Here is a 15,391-nt window from a genome sequence, read left to right as displayed (position 1 = left end):
ACACACACAGACCTACATAAATATATTGAACACGCGAGCTATTTTAAACATATTATTAACCAAATAAACTAGCCAAAAGAAAAATAGTTTGTTTTTGAATTTAAAATAGCGTTACGTTCTGCAGGCCAGCTGTTCCTATGCTCCAGTCTGGCAACGCCATCAGCGATGAAAACTAGAGATGAGCGATACCTGGGATACTTTCATTGATTGTGAATATTACAGACAGCTTTTAGTAAGTAAATCCCAAGTCAAATACTGCTTGCTCAGGAAATAGTTAATATAAACATTTTCTAATCGGGTTTTATTGATAAAAGCCACCGTAAATGTATTCTGTCAGGATTTCAGCAACCTGTTGCAATTGCCTCTCCAGCCCGGTGGATATCGCCCATCTTTAGCACAACAGCTGATTGGGAAATTCGTGAGGGGTGGTGGAAATCGAGGGGGACAAAACGTAAATGTTTAAAAATGATTTAAATTAATGATTTTGCACACGACGGACGACGGACGCGAGAATGTTCAAACGCACATTTACGGTGGTTTATCGGCCAATAAAGAGCAACTTTGTGCTGCTGCCGGACCAGTACTACGGCGTCGTATCGACCTATGTAAGTGTCCAAAAGTCCACCCGTGCGGCCGGGCGTCCAGATTAGATAAGCCAGCCAGTCGGTCAGTGAGTGGGAGATGAGATTAATCCGATTCGTTAATACTACTAGGACACGGGCTGCCTCAGTTTGCAGTACAATGGGCGCGTCCACTACGCCTCTTGGGCACCGCACGCGGGCGGCGGCGGCATCAAAGACAACGAAATTGGGATCAATGCCAGAGCGGCCAAGGAGATCGGTAAGCAGTTACTTAACAGGCGGATGTGATTTGATGTGCGAGTGCATCGGTTGCCAAAATGCCGTAAAATTGGATATTCTATTTATCGCTCTCTATATCTGTGCGGTGCATAAATTGGTCTCTTTTTGTCGTAGGTCTGCATGAGTCAAGTATGGTCAAGTGTGCGCTCATCGCTGACGTTCTCAATCTGCGCAGCGTCCACGTTACCCCCGTCTCCGCCAAAGACTGGGAGATCATTGTGAGTGATGTGATGTGCTGCGGTGTGCTCTGGTGTGCTTCTCTCGTTGGCTGGTCTGGGAGTGTGTATGGCCAGCTTAAAAATAGATAGGCAATTTATATCTTAGCATTTGGCGCGGGCGTGTGATTGCAGTGTTCACATTTGTGTGGGCATTGTTTGGCCGGCATTGCCATTGACCCCACTGGTCCGACCAGAGAAGCATCCTTGACCCTAGCATGCAAAGTGATTCTTCCATGATTCCTTATTGACCTGAAATCTTTTCTCTGTGGCAGGAGCTGAGCAGTGAGAAGATCTCGGGCAGCGTCCTCGAGCAGACGCGCATCGTCAACTCCACGCAAATTCTGATTGTTTGGATCAACAAGTCCATGCAGGTGGCGCTGACAGTGGGTAAATATCATCGATGAAGCACACAACATTTTGCTTAAGTATCCACTTTGCAGATCGCCTGAAACCTCACACTAGCTATGGCAGAATGGACCACAACACGGAGTTGGTAGTTGCCCCCAATCTGTACAAAGGACTGACCAATGGCACGTCCAATGGCAACACCAAAGAGGAGAGCCCAAAACTCGCGCGCAGCAAGACGAGTGCCCAGGTCAGGGATGAATCCATGAATGGCAAGCCGACGCCCCTCAGTCATTCCGCCACGGCGTACAACGTGAAGAATACTTTGCAGCGCAACAAGCGGCAGGATCACATGGAGCGTCTCAAGAAGGATCTGCGCAGGGAGAGCTCGCGCAGCTTCGAGTTTCGTGTGATACGCGGTCTATGGCGGGAGCAGGCCCAAGAGTCGGATGTGTATGTGAATGGCAAGCACTTGCCCGAGTTCATGGATCTGGAGCAGTTCTACTGCATGCACACGGCTGGCGACAAGGACTACTATGTGAGGGTGCGCACAATTGAGGAGGAACAGCAGGGCGATCTGCCCGGAACCATTCATCCCTCCATTGAACTGAACGCCAACTTGATGAAGCTGCTGGGGATCAAGGAACTGGAGCGGGTTGTGCTGCGGCCCAAGTCCATCGTGGTGAACTTTGTCGAGAAGATCGAGCTGTTTGCCCACAAGAAGACGCACTACAAGATCATCGAGAATGCATTTAAGCGATTTGTGATTGAGCGTACCCAAGTAAAGCCTATGCTCTTCAACCAAGAAGAGGTTGTGCGGCTGGAGGACGACCTGCTGGTCACCGTTGGCATATTGCCAGAGCATTTCCGCTATTGCGTGGTCGATGCCCAGTTCTTGAAGGAGTCCAAGATTTATGCGGCCGACTTGGTGCGTCCTGTCAACGAGATCATCAAGGAGCAGCCGCCGGTCATCTCGCCGCTGAGTGTCAAGGATCTCATACGACTGCCAGAATACGACAAGATTGTGGATCAGGTGGTGCGAGAGCTGCGCATGAATCTGTGCCTGAATGCAGACAATTCCGTGATGCGGCAGTGCAATGTTCTACTGACCGGGGCCGCTGGCACGGGCAAAACGGTTCTGGTCGAGCGAATCTTGGACCAGTTGTCCCGCAAGCCGGACTACTGCTACTTCGACATATTCTACGGGTCGCGCAGCAAGGGCCGCAAGACCGAGTCCATACAGAAGGATCTACGCAACATATTCACCAGCTGCCTGCAGCATGCCCCCGCCATCGTGGTCCTCGAGAATCTCGATGTGCTGGCCCATGCCGCCGGCGAGCAGTCCAGCCAGGACGGCGAGTACTACAACCGCATGGCGGATACCGTGCACCAACTGATTGTCCAGTACACCAGCAGCAATGCCATTGCCGTCATAGCCACCGTGAGTGAACTCCAGACGCTCAACAAGCGCCTCAGCTCGCCCCGGGGTCGGCATGTCTTTCAAACGGTTGCCCGCCTGCCCAGCCTGGAACGTCCCGATCGCGAGATTATACTGCGGGAGCTGTGCAGCCACATTAACATATCCCAGGAGCTCGATCTGGTAAAGTTCTCCAATCTGACGGAGGGCTATCGCAAATGTGATCTAGTGCAGTTTGTGGAGCGTGCCATCTTCTACGCCTATCGAATCAGTGAGTGCCTAATCTCGAATCGCTTATCTCTAATCCGGAAGCTCCAATTGATGATCTCCTTCACTTTCAGGCAAAACAAAGCCCCTGCTGACCAACGACCAGCTGATAGAGTCCCTGGAGCACACCAATTCCTACTGCCTGCAGGGCATCCAGAGCAATCAGAAGACTGGTAGCGATCCGGAGGCCAATGAGATGCGCGTGGAGGAGCTGCCGGGCCTGGAGTCGGTTGTTGGTGTGCTCGAGGAGGTGCTTATGTGGCCATCAAGGGTAATGCATCAGAAAGCTGTTCCAAATCTGTAAATATTATTATATCTTGTATGCATATTGCAGTATCCAACCATCTTCAATGCTTCGCCGTTGCGCAACCAGGCCGGAGTGCTGCTGTACGGGCCGCCGGGCACGGGTAAGACCTACCTGGTGTCCCAGCTGGCCACCTCGTGGAATCTGCGCATTATATCCGTCAAGGGCCCCGAATTGCTGGCCAAATACATTGGCCAGAGCGAAGAGAATGTTAGGAATCTGTTTAATCGCGCCCGCAGCGCCCGGCCCTGTGTGCTCTTCTTCGACGAGTTCGACAGCCTGGCCCCCAAGCGTGGCCACGACTCCACCGGGGTGACGGACCGCGTGGTCAACCAGCTGCTAACCGAACTGGATGGCGTGGAGGGCCTCCAGGGGGTCACCGTTATAGCTGCCACCTCCAGACCCGAGCTGCTGGACCCAGCCTTGCTGAGATCGGGACGCATCGATCGTCTGGTGGAGTGCCCGCTGCCGGATGCCGTGGCCCGGGTGCGCATCTTCGAGGCCCTCAGCTCCACCTTGAGCCTGGACGAGTGCGTGGACTTTGACTGGTTTGCGGGCAGGACGGCCAATTATACTGGCGCCGATATCCAGAGCATCCTGACCTCGGCGAACATGGCAGCGGTTAAGGAGGCGCTGGCACAGTTCGGACACGAGGTAAGTGGATTATTTACATGGAATTCCATTGGCCGGAAATGGCCCTTAAGTTATGGCTAGTTCTTGGTTGCCGTCTTGGGCTAGGGCTAGAGCTAAGGCTAGTCGTGGTCGTGGAGACCTTCCGTTTCTCGGATTCGTTTCGGTTTCGGTTCGCTTCCCATCGCGCGGCAGCAAGTGCAACGAAATGTTTTCAACTATTTTTGGGTTTCTTACGTGACTGGCATCTGGATCAGGATCTATGCGGGTACCCCAGCGGGATCGCGAGTCTTCGGATGGGATTTTGGGATATCAGTCACGTAACGGATATTTCCTTATTGATATGCGATTATCGCGCATGCGCACGTACTGCAACAGCAACAGCAATAGCAATAGCAACAGCCAGCGCAGTGCAGGCCGTAAGACAATGGAAACATTTTTCTTTTGCATAAATTAAGCCGCCAAGCAAACACTCGACCCGCCACCAACACACACAAAGGAACCAAAGGGCAGAGATAATAAAGAATTTCAAAAAGACGAAGCCACCTCAAACATGCTTAGAATAAGACAAAAATAACAAGAAAGAGTGAGAGAGTGTCCCGAAGGAGAAGGAGACAACTACGGTAGTGCTGGAAGAGACTCGCAATTGGCTCAGATTGGCTTAGAATAGCCTCAGATTTGGTTTCTCAAATGACGATATATCCTTTGGGAAGTGTTTGAGCGAACCACTTCTGTAAAACAAAATAAACAAAATTAGAAGTTAGCTTGGCTTAACGGAATCTTGGCTGCCATTCCGAAAATTGTTGCCTAACTAAACAACTGTTCGAAGGAAGAAGAAATATTCTTTGGAATATTGTAAAGCAGATAGAAATCTGTTTGTGGAATACCCTTAGCACAAACAATGTGCACTATGCGGGAGGAAGCGGGAGAGCGCGTGCGTGTGCGACCACCTCGAACAGGTAGCCGAGACCTCTCCCCTACCGCAAAGGATCCTAGCAAACATTGCCCAAGGTCTATCGATACGAGGTTTGGTACCGATTGCCATCCTCATTCGCTCGCGGAGAGCTCTCTGGGAAGGCCTCACCTTGTATTAACACACTCTGACTCGGTGCGCCACGCCGCTCCGCGCCGTCCGGGCAAAAGTTTCTCTTTCTGTGGCGGGCTCCTCCGCTCGATCGTTACTTTCAGTTCTTCGAGCACATTCAAGCAAATCGGTTGGCTTCGGCTTCCTCTTACTCCCACTCGGACAACGAACAACGGACAACGGACATCGAGCCACGGAATACGGTTAGTGCAACGGAAGTGCGGCCTCTCTGTGCCTTGCCCCTCTGCCTGCCCACCCCTCCTCTTCTCCTCTCTCTGTGCTGGGCTTCCGTGCCGCTCCCGTGCCTTGGAAGGGACATAAAGTTGGCAACGAAGCGGAAATGCAAGGCGCCTGGTACTCGCCTCCGCTCCCGCCCCGCCCCAGGTCCCGGTCCCGCCAGGCCGGAGATGTTTACCCGCGATTGACAGCCAAATAAAACGCAGCAAAAATATTGTGACAATATCTTTCGTCGAGTTAATTTTTTTTTTGTTTCTCCCCCTCGCTCGCAAATAAAAGACAAAGAACGTGATTTTTTGGTCAAAAAAGGAGGAAAAGATTTGTACGAGTGTATGCCCAATCTTTCTGACATGTCAGCAAAACAGAAACAAAAACTGAAATGATAAAAAGTAAATAACATTTTGAAGGAGAAGTGTTCCAGCAGTGGGATAAATGCAAATCATATGTCAAGTGCACCAAAAATAATTAAAACCAAACATAAGCGAATTCACCCAAAGGCATAAAGACAAAAAAAAAGTTCCTACCAAAAAAAAAAGAGAATATATTCGAGATGAGTTTTTGAAGTAAAGAAATCAATTTTGAAACATCTTTTTTTTTGCTGCTATTTATATCATTAAAAAATATAAAATAAAACAAACAATACATAAATGAAGAAGAAATAAGAAAACAAAATAGTAGAAACAATATGTTGTAATAATATAAAAAGTTTCCGCATGGACATCTTCATCAAAAGCAAATCAATTATCAATTCAAAATCTGAATAGTTTTTAAACAACACATTTCCATTTCCATTTGCCAACTATTTCCAAATTGAGACTTTTGCAAAAAGAAATACATAATATTAATATGCGAAATGTCAAGTGACAAATCGGCCAAGCCACCTTAATCTGTTCTTCCCCTGGCCCACAGAGAGACCCCATCGAAATGTCAAGTGGGGAATGCGCGAGATTCATGCGCTTGATAATAATTCATACGATAAAAAGGTGTTAGCAAAACGTTTTTGGCCATGTGTGTGGCGGCGGCTTCCAATCGAACAATATTGAATGACTGACAAACTGAGTAGAGAAAAAAAACAACGAAATAAGAGAAATAATCAGAAATACTTCAAACACATCGAACGCGTATTTGGCAACAAATGGGAGAAAAAGGAATTGAATAAATTAAAATCTGCGACGCGTGTGCATACACATGCGAGTACATACATACTATACTCGGTCGGACACGATCCGTTGCCGAAGCAGCTAAGAAAACAGCCACAATTACTGGTAGCACTACCAATAATAGAAACAAATGCCACTACGATGACAATGACAGTAGCAACAACGGTTGTCGCATTTCATTAAAGGCACAGTGGCTCGGGATTCACTTGTTTAATGTATATTTTATCACAGATTCATGATCATATAAAATGGTATATAGTCGATATCGAAAAATGATTAAGCTGTAAGCTCTGATCTATAATATCTCGCTATTGTAAGATCTACTCCCTAGGATTACCTCTACAAAGGTGGGATATTGCTTGCCGCTAAAAGATATTTAGACGCAAGGACTGAACCTTATAGCACATTATAATTATCTGGCCTAAATCCAATATGAACACATGCGAATATTTTTGACGATTTAATTGCTTCAAAGGTTCAATAATCGTTCATTGTTCATTGATTGGATAAACGAATCGGAATTCCGCTGACTTCGGCATCTAAATATTATGCATTACAGTAAAGTACAGTACAGTATTTTGAAAAATGTTATGATGTTTAGCATGTCATTTTGGAATCATTAAATATGATGTATTCATTTTTTTGAAAGAGCATATGACAGATAAACATGCAAGCGAATGCAATTTCGAATCAATATATACATATATGGTATATTTTGTTAAGCAGACTTCGTTTGTAGTTGCCAATAACTTGTGCTATTTAAAGTACCATAACATGCACTTGATCTGCAGAGCATTCCCCAGTCGCTGCAGTCGTCGATTCCTGTTGATTCCATGGCATCATTTGGGAATTTCTCAATTGAAGTTTGCGAATCTTTAGCACCTTTATTGTTTGATTTGCAAATGCATGCACAATAAATAGAAATAGAGAGAGAGATAGATAGTATACAGAAATATACTATGTGTTGATAGATAGATATAGCTGGAACCACTGTGTCTAGTTGGTGCTGAATGAGCTCAACAAATTTGTGGGCTGCTTTTCTAACCGTTCGCCTTTTGTTGAATGGAAATGAAAGAAGCGCACGCCAAAACCATTACATGTACCACAGCAACGGGGTACCAGTCAGCCAGTCGAAGCGCATTTGGCCAATGTCGAATATAGACAAGCTATAATGGGGGCTCTCTTTGGGAGTGGGACATGGGAGTGGGACTTGGGACTTGGGAGTAGGAGTGCGAGTGCGAGTGGGAGGGAATGAGCGACTGTGTCCGGCAATTCAGTTGGATACCAAGACCACGTCGTCTTTGAGCTCATTACGGAGGCATGGCACATAATCTTCGTTGTTTTTTGCTGATGCTTCTCCCCTTTGGATTTTTGCATATTGAGTCTCGAGTGTGCGCCGCGCGGGCAATAAAATATTAAACAATAATAATAAATAAATAAAATGACACAGAGAGGGAGAGAGAGAGAGAGAGAGAGCGAGCGAGAGGATGGAGAGATTTGGCAATACTCTTCGATCCGATCCACTTATATATACCACTTACATATGTACTTGTACACTCGTTTAGCTGCTGTTGAACTCAAGAGAATCCACTTGAGGCCATGGCAAAAGTGCTGATCACGCTGATGATCATTGGGATCGGCTATGCAGCGCCGCCGAATGCCTGCGATCTCAGCCAGCATCGCTGCCTCATCGATGTTACCGCGGAGGGGGGCGGCACAAGGCTGTGGCATGTGCCCTCCGATGTCGACATAACCCTGCAGTGCTTCCGTCAGCAGGCCAGATGGTTCTTTCAGGACAGGCCCCTGTACAACGGCACCTTCCTACGACTGGAGCGGGTCCAGTCCAGACAATCGGGGAGCTACGGCTGTGTAGACAGCCTGAATCGGTGGCTGAATGTCACTTTGAAAATTGGCTCCCCCAAGGAGCAGGCTGACAACGACATTGCCAGCTTCGCCAAGGTGGATCCACATCCGATACCCCAACAAATTCCCAGCGGCAGCTCGGACACGGATCTCTTTTTCCAACCACTGAATGTGAGCCTGACCCTTCCACAAATGGCCCAGAGATTGCCCGATTCCGTCCAGCGCACGGCGGGCGGCCTCTTCCAGTTAAGCTGCAGCCCCTTGAAGCCGGATGCCGTGGGAGTGAACATATCCTGGCTGCACAACGACACGCAGGTGCTTGGCGGTCGGGGCCGCATCAAGCTCAAGAGATGGTCCCTGACTGTGGGTCTGCTGCAGCCCGAGGATGCCGGCACCTATCGCTGCCAGCTGTGCTCCGCCCAGGGCTGTACCGGCAGCAATCCCACCCAGCTGGAGGTGACGAGTCGTATCCACACGGCCCCAGTCCTGCGACCGGGCTATCCCCGGAATGTCAGCACCGCCCTGAGCGACACAGTCAACTTCCAGTGCCCGCTGGAGGACTCCCAGCTGCAGCCGCAAATCAAGTGGCTCCACCAGGAGATCGGTGGCAGCATACAGCTGTTGGTGGAGCGCATTAAGGAGCAGTCGCAGGATCTGCCGCCGGATGTGCAGCAATTGCCCACCATCAAGGACGAGCCGGAGGTGCTGCGCCTGGGGCATGTCCAGTTTGAGGATGCCGGCTGGTACATCTGCATCGCCGAGAACCAAGTTGGACGCACTGTGGGCGCGGCCTATCTGGAACTGCACACCGCCCTGAGCACTAGCACGATGCGGGTGGACACCACAGCGAGCACCACCACCACAACGTCCTTGCGCGCCAACACCCTGGACACAGACGATGAGGCGGATGATGCTGCCGGTGATGCGACAGCCGGGGAGCGTCCGCCGGTGTTCAAGAAGCAGCTAGAGCGCCTGCAGCACTCGGTGGCCGGCAAGACGATCACCCTCTCCTGTCCAGTGGCCGGAAATGCCAGCATCACCTGGACTCGGGACAACAAGCCCCTGAAGCGGCGCGAAGGCAGCTATGTCCTGAAGAAGTGGAAGCTGCTTATCGACGATGCCACCTCCGACGACTCGGGGATCTACACTTGCCAGGTGTGCAACGGCCGCGGCTGCATCAAGTTCGATTTCAGTGTCGAGATCAACGATCGCTTCCGCGCCCCTCCGATCATCATGGTGCCCCAGAACCAGACAGTGCAGGTGAATGGGAGCGTGACTATGGAGTGCTCGGTACTGTCCGATCTGAACCCCACCGTTCGATGGATCCGAGTAGTGCCCAGGAATCGATCGGAGGCGGGGAGTCGCGTGGAGTCGGCGACGGCTGCGTCGGAAGATGCGGACGTTGTGCAGATCCCATTGAACACCACACTGGACCAGGAGCATATCCTGCAGCTGAACAATGTCACCCACGATCATGAGGGATGGTACACCTGTACCTCCTCCACTACTCTGGGGACCAGCAACTCCAGCGTGTATCTGCGCGTGGTGGACTATTCGCCGCACATGAAGGTGTACGCCCTGCTGCACAGCCATCCCTTGGGCTTCACTGTGGCCGCCGTCATGATCGTGGCCTTGTTCCTGCTAGGCAGCGCCTTCATCGTGTACATGCTGCGCCGCCTGAGGCGCGAGAAGCTGCTGAAGCATCGCATCGAGACGGTGCATCAGTGGACCAAAAAGGTTATTATCTATCGGCCGGCCAGCGCGGAGGGCAGCTCCTGTTCCGCTGGCAATCTTCAGATGCCGGTGATCAAGATCGAGAAGCAGAGAACCACCTTCTCCACAACCGGTCCGGGCAGTGCCGATTCCTCGCAGGGCTTCAACGAGTACGAGTTCCCGCTGGACTCCAACTGGGAGATTCCCAGGCAACAATTGTCGTTGGGTTCCATACTGGGCGAGGGCGCCTTCGGCCGGGTGGTGATGGCCGAGGCCGAGGGCCTGCCACGTAGCCCCAACATGGCCGAGACCATCGTGGCCGTCAAGATGGTAAAGGAGGAGCACACGGACGCGGACATGGCCAGCCTGGTGCGGGAAATGGAGGTCATGAAGATGATTGGCAAGCACATCAACATCATTAATCTGCTCGGCTGCTGCAGCCAGGGAGGGCCCCTCTGGGTCATCGTCGAGTTCGCGCCCCACGGCAATCTCAAGGATTTCCTCAAGCAGAATCGGCCGGGAGCACCGCAGCGACGCAGCGACAGCGATGGGTATCTGGATGATAAGCCGCTGATGCCGCAGCAGCATCTGGGGGAGAAGGAGCTGACCAAGTTCGCCTTTCAAATCGCCCGCGGCATGGAGTATCTGGCCTCGCGACGGGTAGGTTGATTGTCTTCGTAGAGAGATTGTCGTACATTTCATTTGGAACTCCCTTTTGTAGTGCATTCATCGCGATCTGGCAGCCCGAAATGTGCTCGTCAGCGATGGCTATGTAATGAAGATAGCCGACTTTGGCCTGGCCAGAGACATTCAGGACACAGACTACTACAGGAAGAACACCAACGGACGACTGCCCATCAAGTGGATGGCTCCCGAGTCGCTGCAAGAAAAGAAGTACGACTCACAGAGCGATGTGTGGAGCTATGGTGTGCTGCTGTGGGAGATCATGACCTACGGAGAGCAGCCCTATCCGCAAATCATGTCCGCCGAGGAGCTCTACAGCTATCTGATCACGGGGCAGCGCATGGAGAAGCCGTCCAAGTGTTCGCTCAACATCTACGTGGTGATGCGGCAGTGCTGGCACTTTGAGTCGTGTGCCAGGCCCACGTTCTCGGAGCTGGTGGAGAGCTTCGATGGAATACTGCAGCAGGCGAGCAGCAATCCCAACGATGCTTACCTGGATGTATCCATGTCCATGCTGGAGACACCGCCCTCGTCAGGGGATGAGGACGATAGCTCTGAAACAGAAACATTCCGAGAGACTTTACCGCTTAGATATCAATATACGTATAAGTTTAACTAGAACTAGAACTAGAACTAGAGCTAGAAATACTCGTAGGCACAACCGCAACCAAGAACTTCCAGCGAGTCAATAAAATCCCATCGATATTACCCATCCTATCCCATCGAGTACTTCCCGCAGGATTAATCAACTTTCATTCCCTCCTACCCATAGAAATTGCCAAAGAAAATATCGCTGAAGCAGAAGCATCTGATCGAGTCCTTCCAAACCACTCGGCCCTCACTAAGCGCCTCCGATGTGGCCAAATATCACAAAACGTGAGTAGCTTTTGCATCATTTTGTCACCTCAACATTAGTTAATGTTTCAATCCTTTATAGTTATACCCGTTTCACCAATAAGGAGAAAAGCTCGAGGGAGTTTGTGGCTAAGCGCGCTACTTTGGCTTAAAGACAAAGACTAAATTAGCATAGAACTCTGTTTATCTTTAACTGTATTTTTTTGTATCTTTGTACATGGAGTGAGGCGCAAGTATTTGGGTTTTGTATATTTAACACATTTTTTTTTCTTCTTGTTGTTGAGGCAATAAAACGAATTTTGTTTAAAGAATGAGAAAGGATCCATCCACGACATTTATTATTCCCCGCATGCCCGCAGTGTCGAGAATTGGAACAAGCCAGCTCTGAAAGGTCAATGAATCTCGTCTGGGGCAATCTTATCTGTCGCTGACATTGGCTCGGCTTTAAATATATAGAAAGAACATTCTCGTGTATATTTTGAGTGCAGATTCCAACCGAATGATCAGTAAGGAGCGAAATGCTGCGTTTGACACTCGTTTGGCTCTGTTGTCTCGCCCTCTGTGGTGGCTGGAGCCGCAGCCTGCCACTGTGGCGGAATCGAGAGCCTGAAGATCTCATAGAGAAACCGACTCAACAGGGGGAGCGTCAACGTTTCCTGCTCGATTTGCTGCTGCAAGTGCACAAACCTTTGCTCCATCAAGAGCTGATAGCCATGGGTAGTCGTCTCAACCAGGAACCAAGTGATTACCAAGAGGCGAGTACGAAAGTCAGAAGTAATGAAGTCAAAAGTCACAAGTTAACTTCTCCTACAGGGTGCCATGCTGCGTCTCAAAGACTTCCTGGATAGTGTACATGAGAATAAAGTCCCGCGGCCCTTTGGAATCTTCAGTCAGCTGGATAAGAAGATGCCCGAGCACCTGTTGGGCGTCTATCGGTTTCTGGCCCTCGCCACGGATTGGTACTCATTCCAGCGAAACGCATGCTATGCCAGAATACACTTTCATCCCATTCTCTTTGTGAATGCCTTGCAATTGGCAGTGGAGGAACGGGAGGACACTAAGGACTTGAGACTGCCAGCCATGTATGAAGTGCTGCCGCAACTGTACTTCGAGAAGGAGGTGATACTGGCTGCCGAGGAGGTGGTCTGGCAGCAATTAATTCCCACTAGGACTGTCAGTCCCAAGTGCAGTTGGATGGACATCCTCCGGGGGTGTCACAGTTACAGGCGACCTTTGGACAAAGAGGAACTAATGCCGGCGGATCCAGTAGTCATCGACGATGAGAGGAAAGTGGCCCATCTCAGCTTTGATGTGCAGCTGAACTCTTACTGGAACAATCTGGTTAATCGGTTGATTATCTCAATGGAGGAGTGGAAGGAGTCGGAAGGGCATGAGCGGATTATAGACGGGGATCGGCTGATGGCATTTAGGGGAGCAACCGATGAACTCCGATTTGGATATCAATTGCAAAATGGATTATATTCTAAGTTCCCTCAGTTATTTTACTACAGTATCGAGCAATTCGTGGCGGCCTCAATGATGGAAGACGTTGCCACCGGCCAAAGATCAATGGAGCTGATTGATCCTCCGCTAATCACAACTGGGGGTGTTCCCTTTAAAGCCACTTCCATGGACAAAGAAGGTGTGAGCCGTATGCTTAGCCTAATTATTGAAAATCTGCAGGCACAGATCAACGATGCAGTGAGCAACGACTTCAACTCTTCTGACAATATCTTTGTTGCTCAGCATTTGATGGCCTCGAGGTATCTATCTATCTGTCGGGACTTGAGTCTGGCCATAAATGAACGTGCGACAAGTCAACCCAACATGCTGGGGTTGGCCACAGCCAACCTGAGAGATCCCATCTTTCGATCACTGCTCTTTCGCCTGAATAGGCTGGTGTCTAGCTATGAAGTGCCAGCGCCCTCCGGCAGTCCGTTGCAGAAGCCATCATTGGAAGCGATTTCTTTCAGCCGGATGAACACATTTGAACAGATTGTCGACACGGATCTCATCAATCTAATGGACCAACAGCTGCTCCAAACGCAGCGTAATAACTTGAAATCTTTACGACGTCGTCTTGTGGCCCGTCAACGTCGTCTCAATCATGGCAACTTTCATATAGCCCTTGAGGTGTCGGCTCCAGCCGAGATGTTGGTACAAACAGACCTCTATCTGGCTCTTCGGAATCAGTCAAGGCCACGACTGCATCTGGATGGGTTTGTCAGCTCTTTGAGAAAGGGAATCAACGTATTCCAACGAAATTTTTCATCATCCTCGTATGGAAGTAGTCCCACAGTCAGTGAGCTCTATGAGACCAATTTCCGAACTTCAGATGGTACCCGCTCTTATGGGCTTCCTTCACATCTCCGGGTGCCACGGGGAACAAGAGAGGGCCTGAAACTTCAATTGATCATAGAGCTTACTGAACCAGGCCTAGAAAATGAGTGGTCTGGGGCTATGCTGCACAAGGCGGCCAGGGATGTGGTAATCTTTCATCATTAAGCAATCAACGATTAATCTGTAATATATGCTAAGTGTTTGTTAATGAATTGAATGCCAAATAAACTCCATCTCACACCTATTTGAGGCCAAACGGATCTACATGTAAGGACAATGGGACTGAGGCGTATTAATGTAGTTTTCCGGGCACGCACACGTTTCGAATTAAAATTGGGTGATGGCGGGAGACAATAACTATTCGATACAAGCATATTTAAATGAACATGGGTAGAGTGAAAACCTCCTCGGCCTAAACACAAAATGTCAGACATGTCATTCAGTTAACTGGTTTCAAAGCATCGAAACATCCGCAAAAGTTGAAAATATTTATTTAACCTTCTCCCATGATGATCTCCAATTTGTTCAGTAAACAAAACACACACACACACATGCTACACACAAATATCCGCTATCCTTACAGTTCGAAAATCAAATAAAATGTCTGACAAAATGGTGCAATAAGTGGAGGAAGAGGGCCCAAAGATAGACTCGGAACTAGAATGAGAACGGTTTATTATACGCGTGTGAATGCGATGACAACAAAAAGGCATAATAGTAAAATTAAATGTGTCTATTATGCCAGCCAATACAATGCACACATAAAACCGCACTCGCACAGATTCACACACACACACACACACACACACACCCACAACCATACTCGTACTCTCCCAGGAGCCACACAATCATTTGGCAGACAAGAAGCGTTTAAGGAAGGATGTGTTGCTTAGAGGAACCAAGACCAAGTGGTTTGGGGGCGAGGCTGTTCCTGCGGATGGTTTGTCGGTGGCACATAACCGTATACCCCTACCCGTACCCGTACGTATACGCATAAAAACAAATGCACACAATACCAGCAACAACAGAGGCAACGATTTCATTCAATTCCCTCTACAAAAAGCTGGCAAAAGCAGAGAGGGAGAGAGAGAGAGAGACATGCTCGTTCTCATCAACTAGAAGGAAGGCCTTCGGTCTGTGTTTGGTCTGGTTGTGGGTGGGTGGTCGGTCTGGGTATGGAAATGGTTTGCCCGGAGAGGAGAGTCCTGGGCGTGTTTGTTCCTAGATAAGCGCAATAATATGCACGTATTTTACGCCAACTTACACACACCGCCCCGCTCCCCCATTCATATTCCCATCCATCCCATCAGAGTCCTTGCTTTCATCATCAACCTCCCCCTCGGTGAAGTGAGCATTTTCTAAGAATGCGCAAATTTAAATGCGAATTGTTTTCACTTTGTTGCCTTCGTCGCTT

At 49.4% G+C, this 15,391-nt stretch overlaps 3 protein-coding genes across 3 annotated transcripts; all 3 read left to right on the top strand.

The window, feature by feature from the left end:
- Positions 1–418: 418 nt before the first annotated feature.
- On the top strand, positions 419–11,926 carry LOC6595848 (peroxisome biogenesis factor 1). The gene is made up of 9 exons (XM_002021342.2): positions 419–605; positions 714–840; positions 975–1,078; positions 1,351–1,465; positions 1,519–3,111; positions 3,182–3,378; positions 3,442–4,065; positions 11,555–11,658; positions 11,720–11,926. Exons 1-9 carry the CDS (start codon positions 513–515, stop codon positions 11,787–11,789), a joined length of 3,027 nt encoding a protein of 1,008 aa, XP_002021378.1. The 5' UTR covers positions 419–512; the 3' UTR covers positions 11,790–11,926.
- On the top strand, positions 5,245–11,557 carry LOC113565986 (fibroblast growth factor receptor homolog 2). Its single transcript, XM_026989571.1, has 3 exons — positions 5,245–5,328; positions 8,088–10,758; positions 10,820–11,557. Exons 2-3 carry the CDS (start codon positions 8,122–8,124, stop codon positions 11,399–11,401), a joined length of 3,219 nt encoding a protein of 1,072 aa, XP_026845372.1. The 5' UTR covers positions 5,245–5,328; positions 8,088–8,121; the 3' UTR covers positions 11,402–11,557.
- Positions 11,927–12,198: 272 nt separating the features above from the next.
- LOC6595849 (fat-body protein 1) lies at positions 12,199–14,200 on the top strand. Its single transcript, XM_002021343.2, has 2 exons — positions 12,199–12,392; positions 12,451–14,200. The coding sequence occupies exons 1-2, from the start codon at positions 12,351–12,353 to the stop codon at positions 14,140–14,142; spliced, it is 1,734 nt and encodes a 577-aa protein (XP_002021379.2). The 5' UTR covers positions 12,199–12,350; the 3' UTR covers positions 14,143–14,200.
- Positions 14,201–15,391: the final 1,191 nt, after the last annotated feature.

The sequence above is a fragment of the Drosophila persimilis genome, unplaced genomic scaffold (assembly GCF_003286085.1).
Source record: "Drosophila persimilis strain 14011-0111.01,24,50 unplaced genomic scaffold, DperRS2 tig00000431-arrow-pilon, whole genome shotgun sequence".
Classification (NCBI taxonomy): domain Eukaryota; kingdom Metazoa; phylum Arthropoda; class Insecta; order Diptera; family Drosophilidae; genus Drosophila; species Drosophila persimilis.
This window is presented reverse-complemented; position numbering and strand designations above follow the sequence as displayed.

Bases quoted from the DNA above. Each gene is read 5' to 3' on its own strand.
- LOC6595848 (XM_002021342.2), top strand. From the start codon at position 513: ATGTTCAAACGCACATTTACGGTGGTTTATCGGCCAATAAAGAGCAAC. The intron at 841-974 runs GTAAGCAGTTAC...TTTTTGTCGTAG, and splicing joins CAGAGCGGCCAAGGAGATCG to GTCTGCATGAGTCAAGTATG. The intron at 3,379-3,441 runs GTAATGCATCAG...TGCATATTGCAG, and splicing joins TGCTTATGTGGCCATCAAGG to TATCCAACCATCTTCAATGC.
- LOC6595849 (XM_002021343.2), top strand. From the start codon at position 12,351: ATGGGTAGTCGTCTCAACCAGGAACCAAGTGATTACCAAGAG. The intron at 12,393-12,450 runs GCGAGTACGAAA...CTTCTCCTACAG, and splicing joins AACCAAGTGATTACCAAGAG to GGTGCCATGCTGCGTCTCAA.
- LOC113565986 (XM_026989571.1), top strand. From the start codon at position 8,122: ATGGCAAAAGTGCTGATCACGCTGATGATCATTGGGATCGGCTATGCA. The intron at 10,759-10,819 runs GTAGGTTGATTG...TCCCTTTTGTAG, and splicing joins AGTATCTGGCCTCGCGACGG to TGCATTCATCGCGATCTGGC.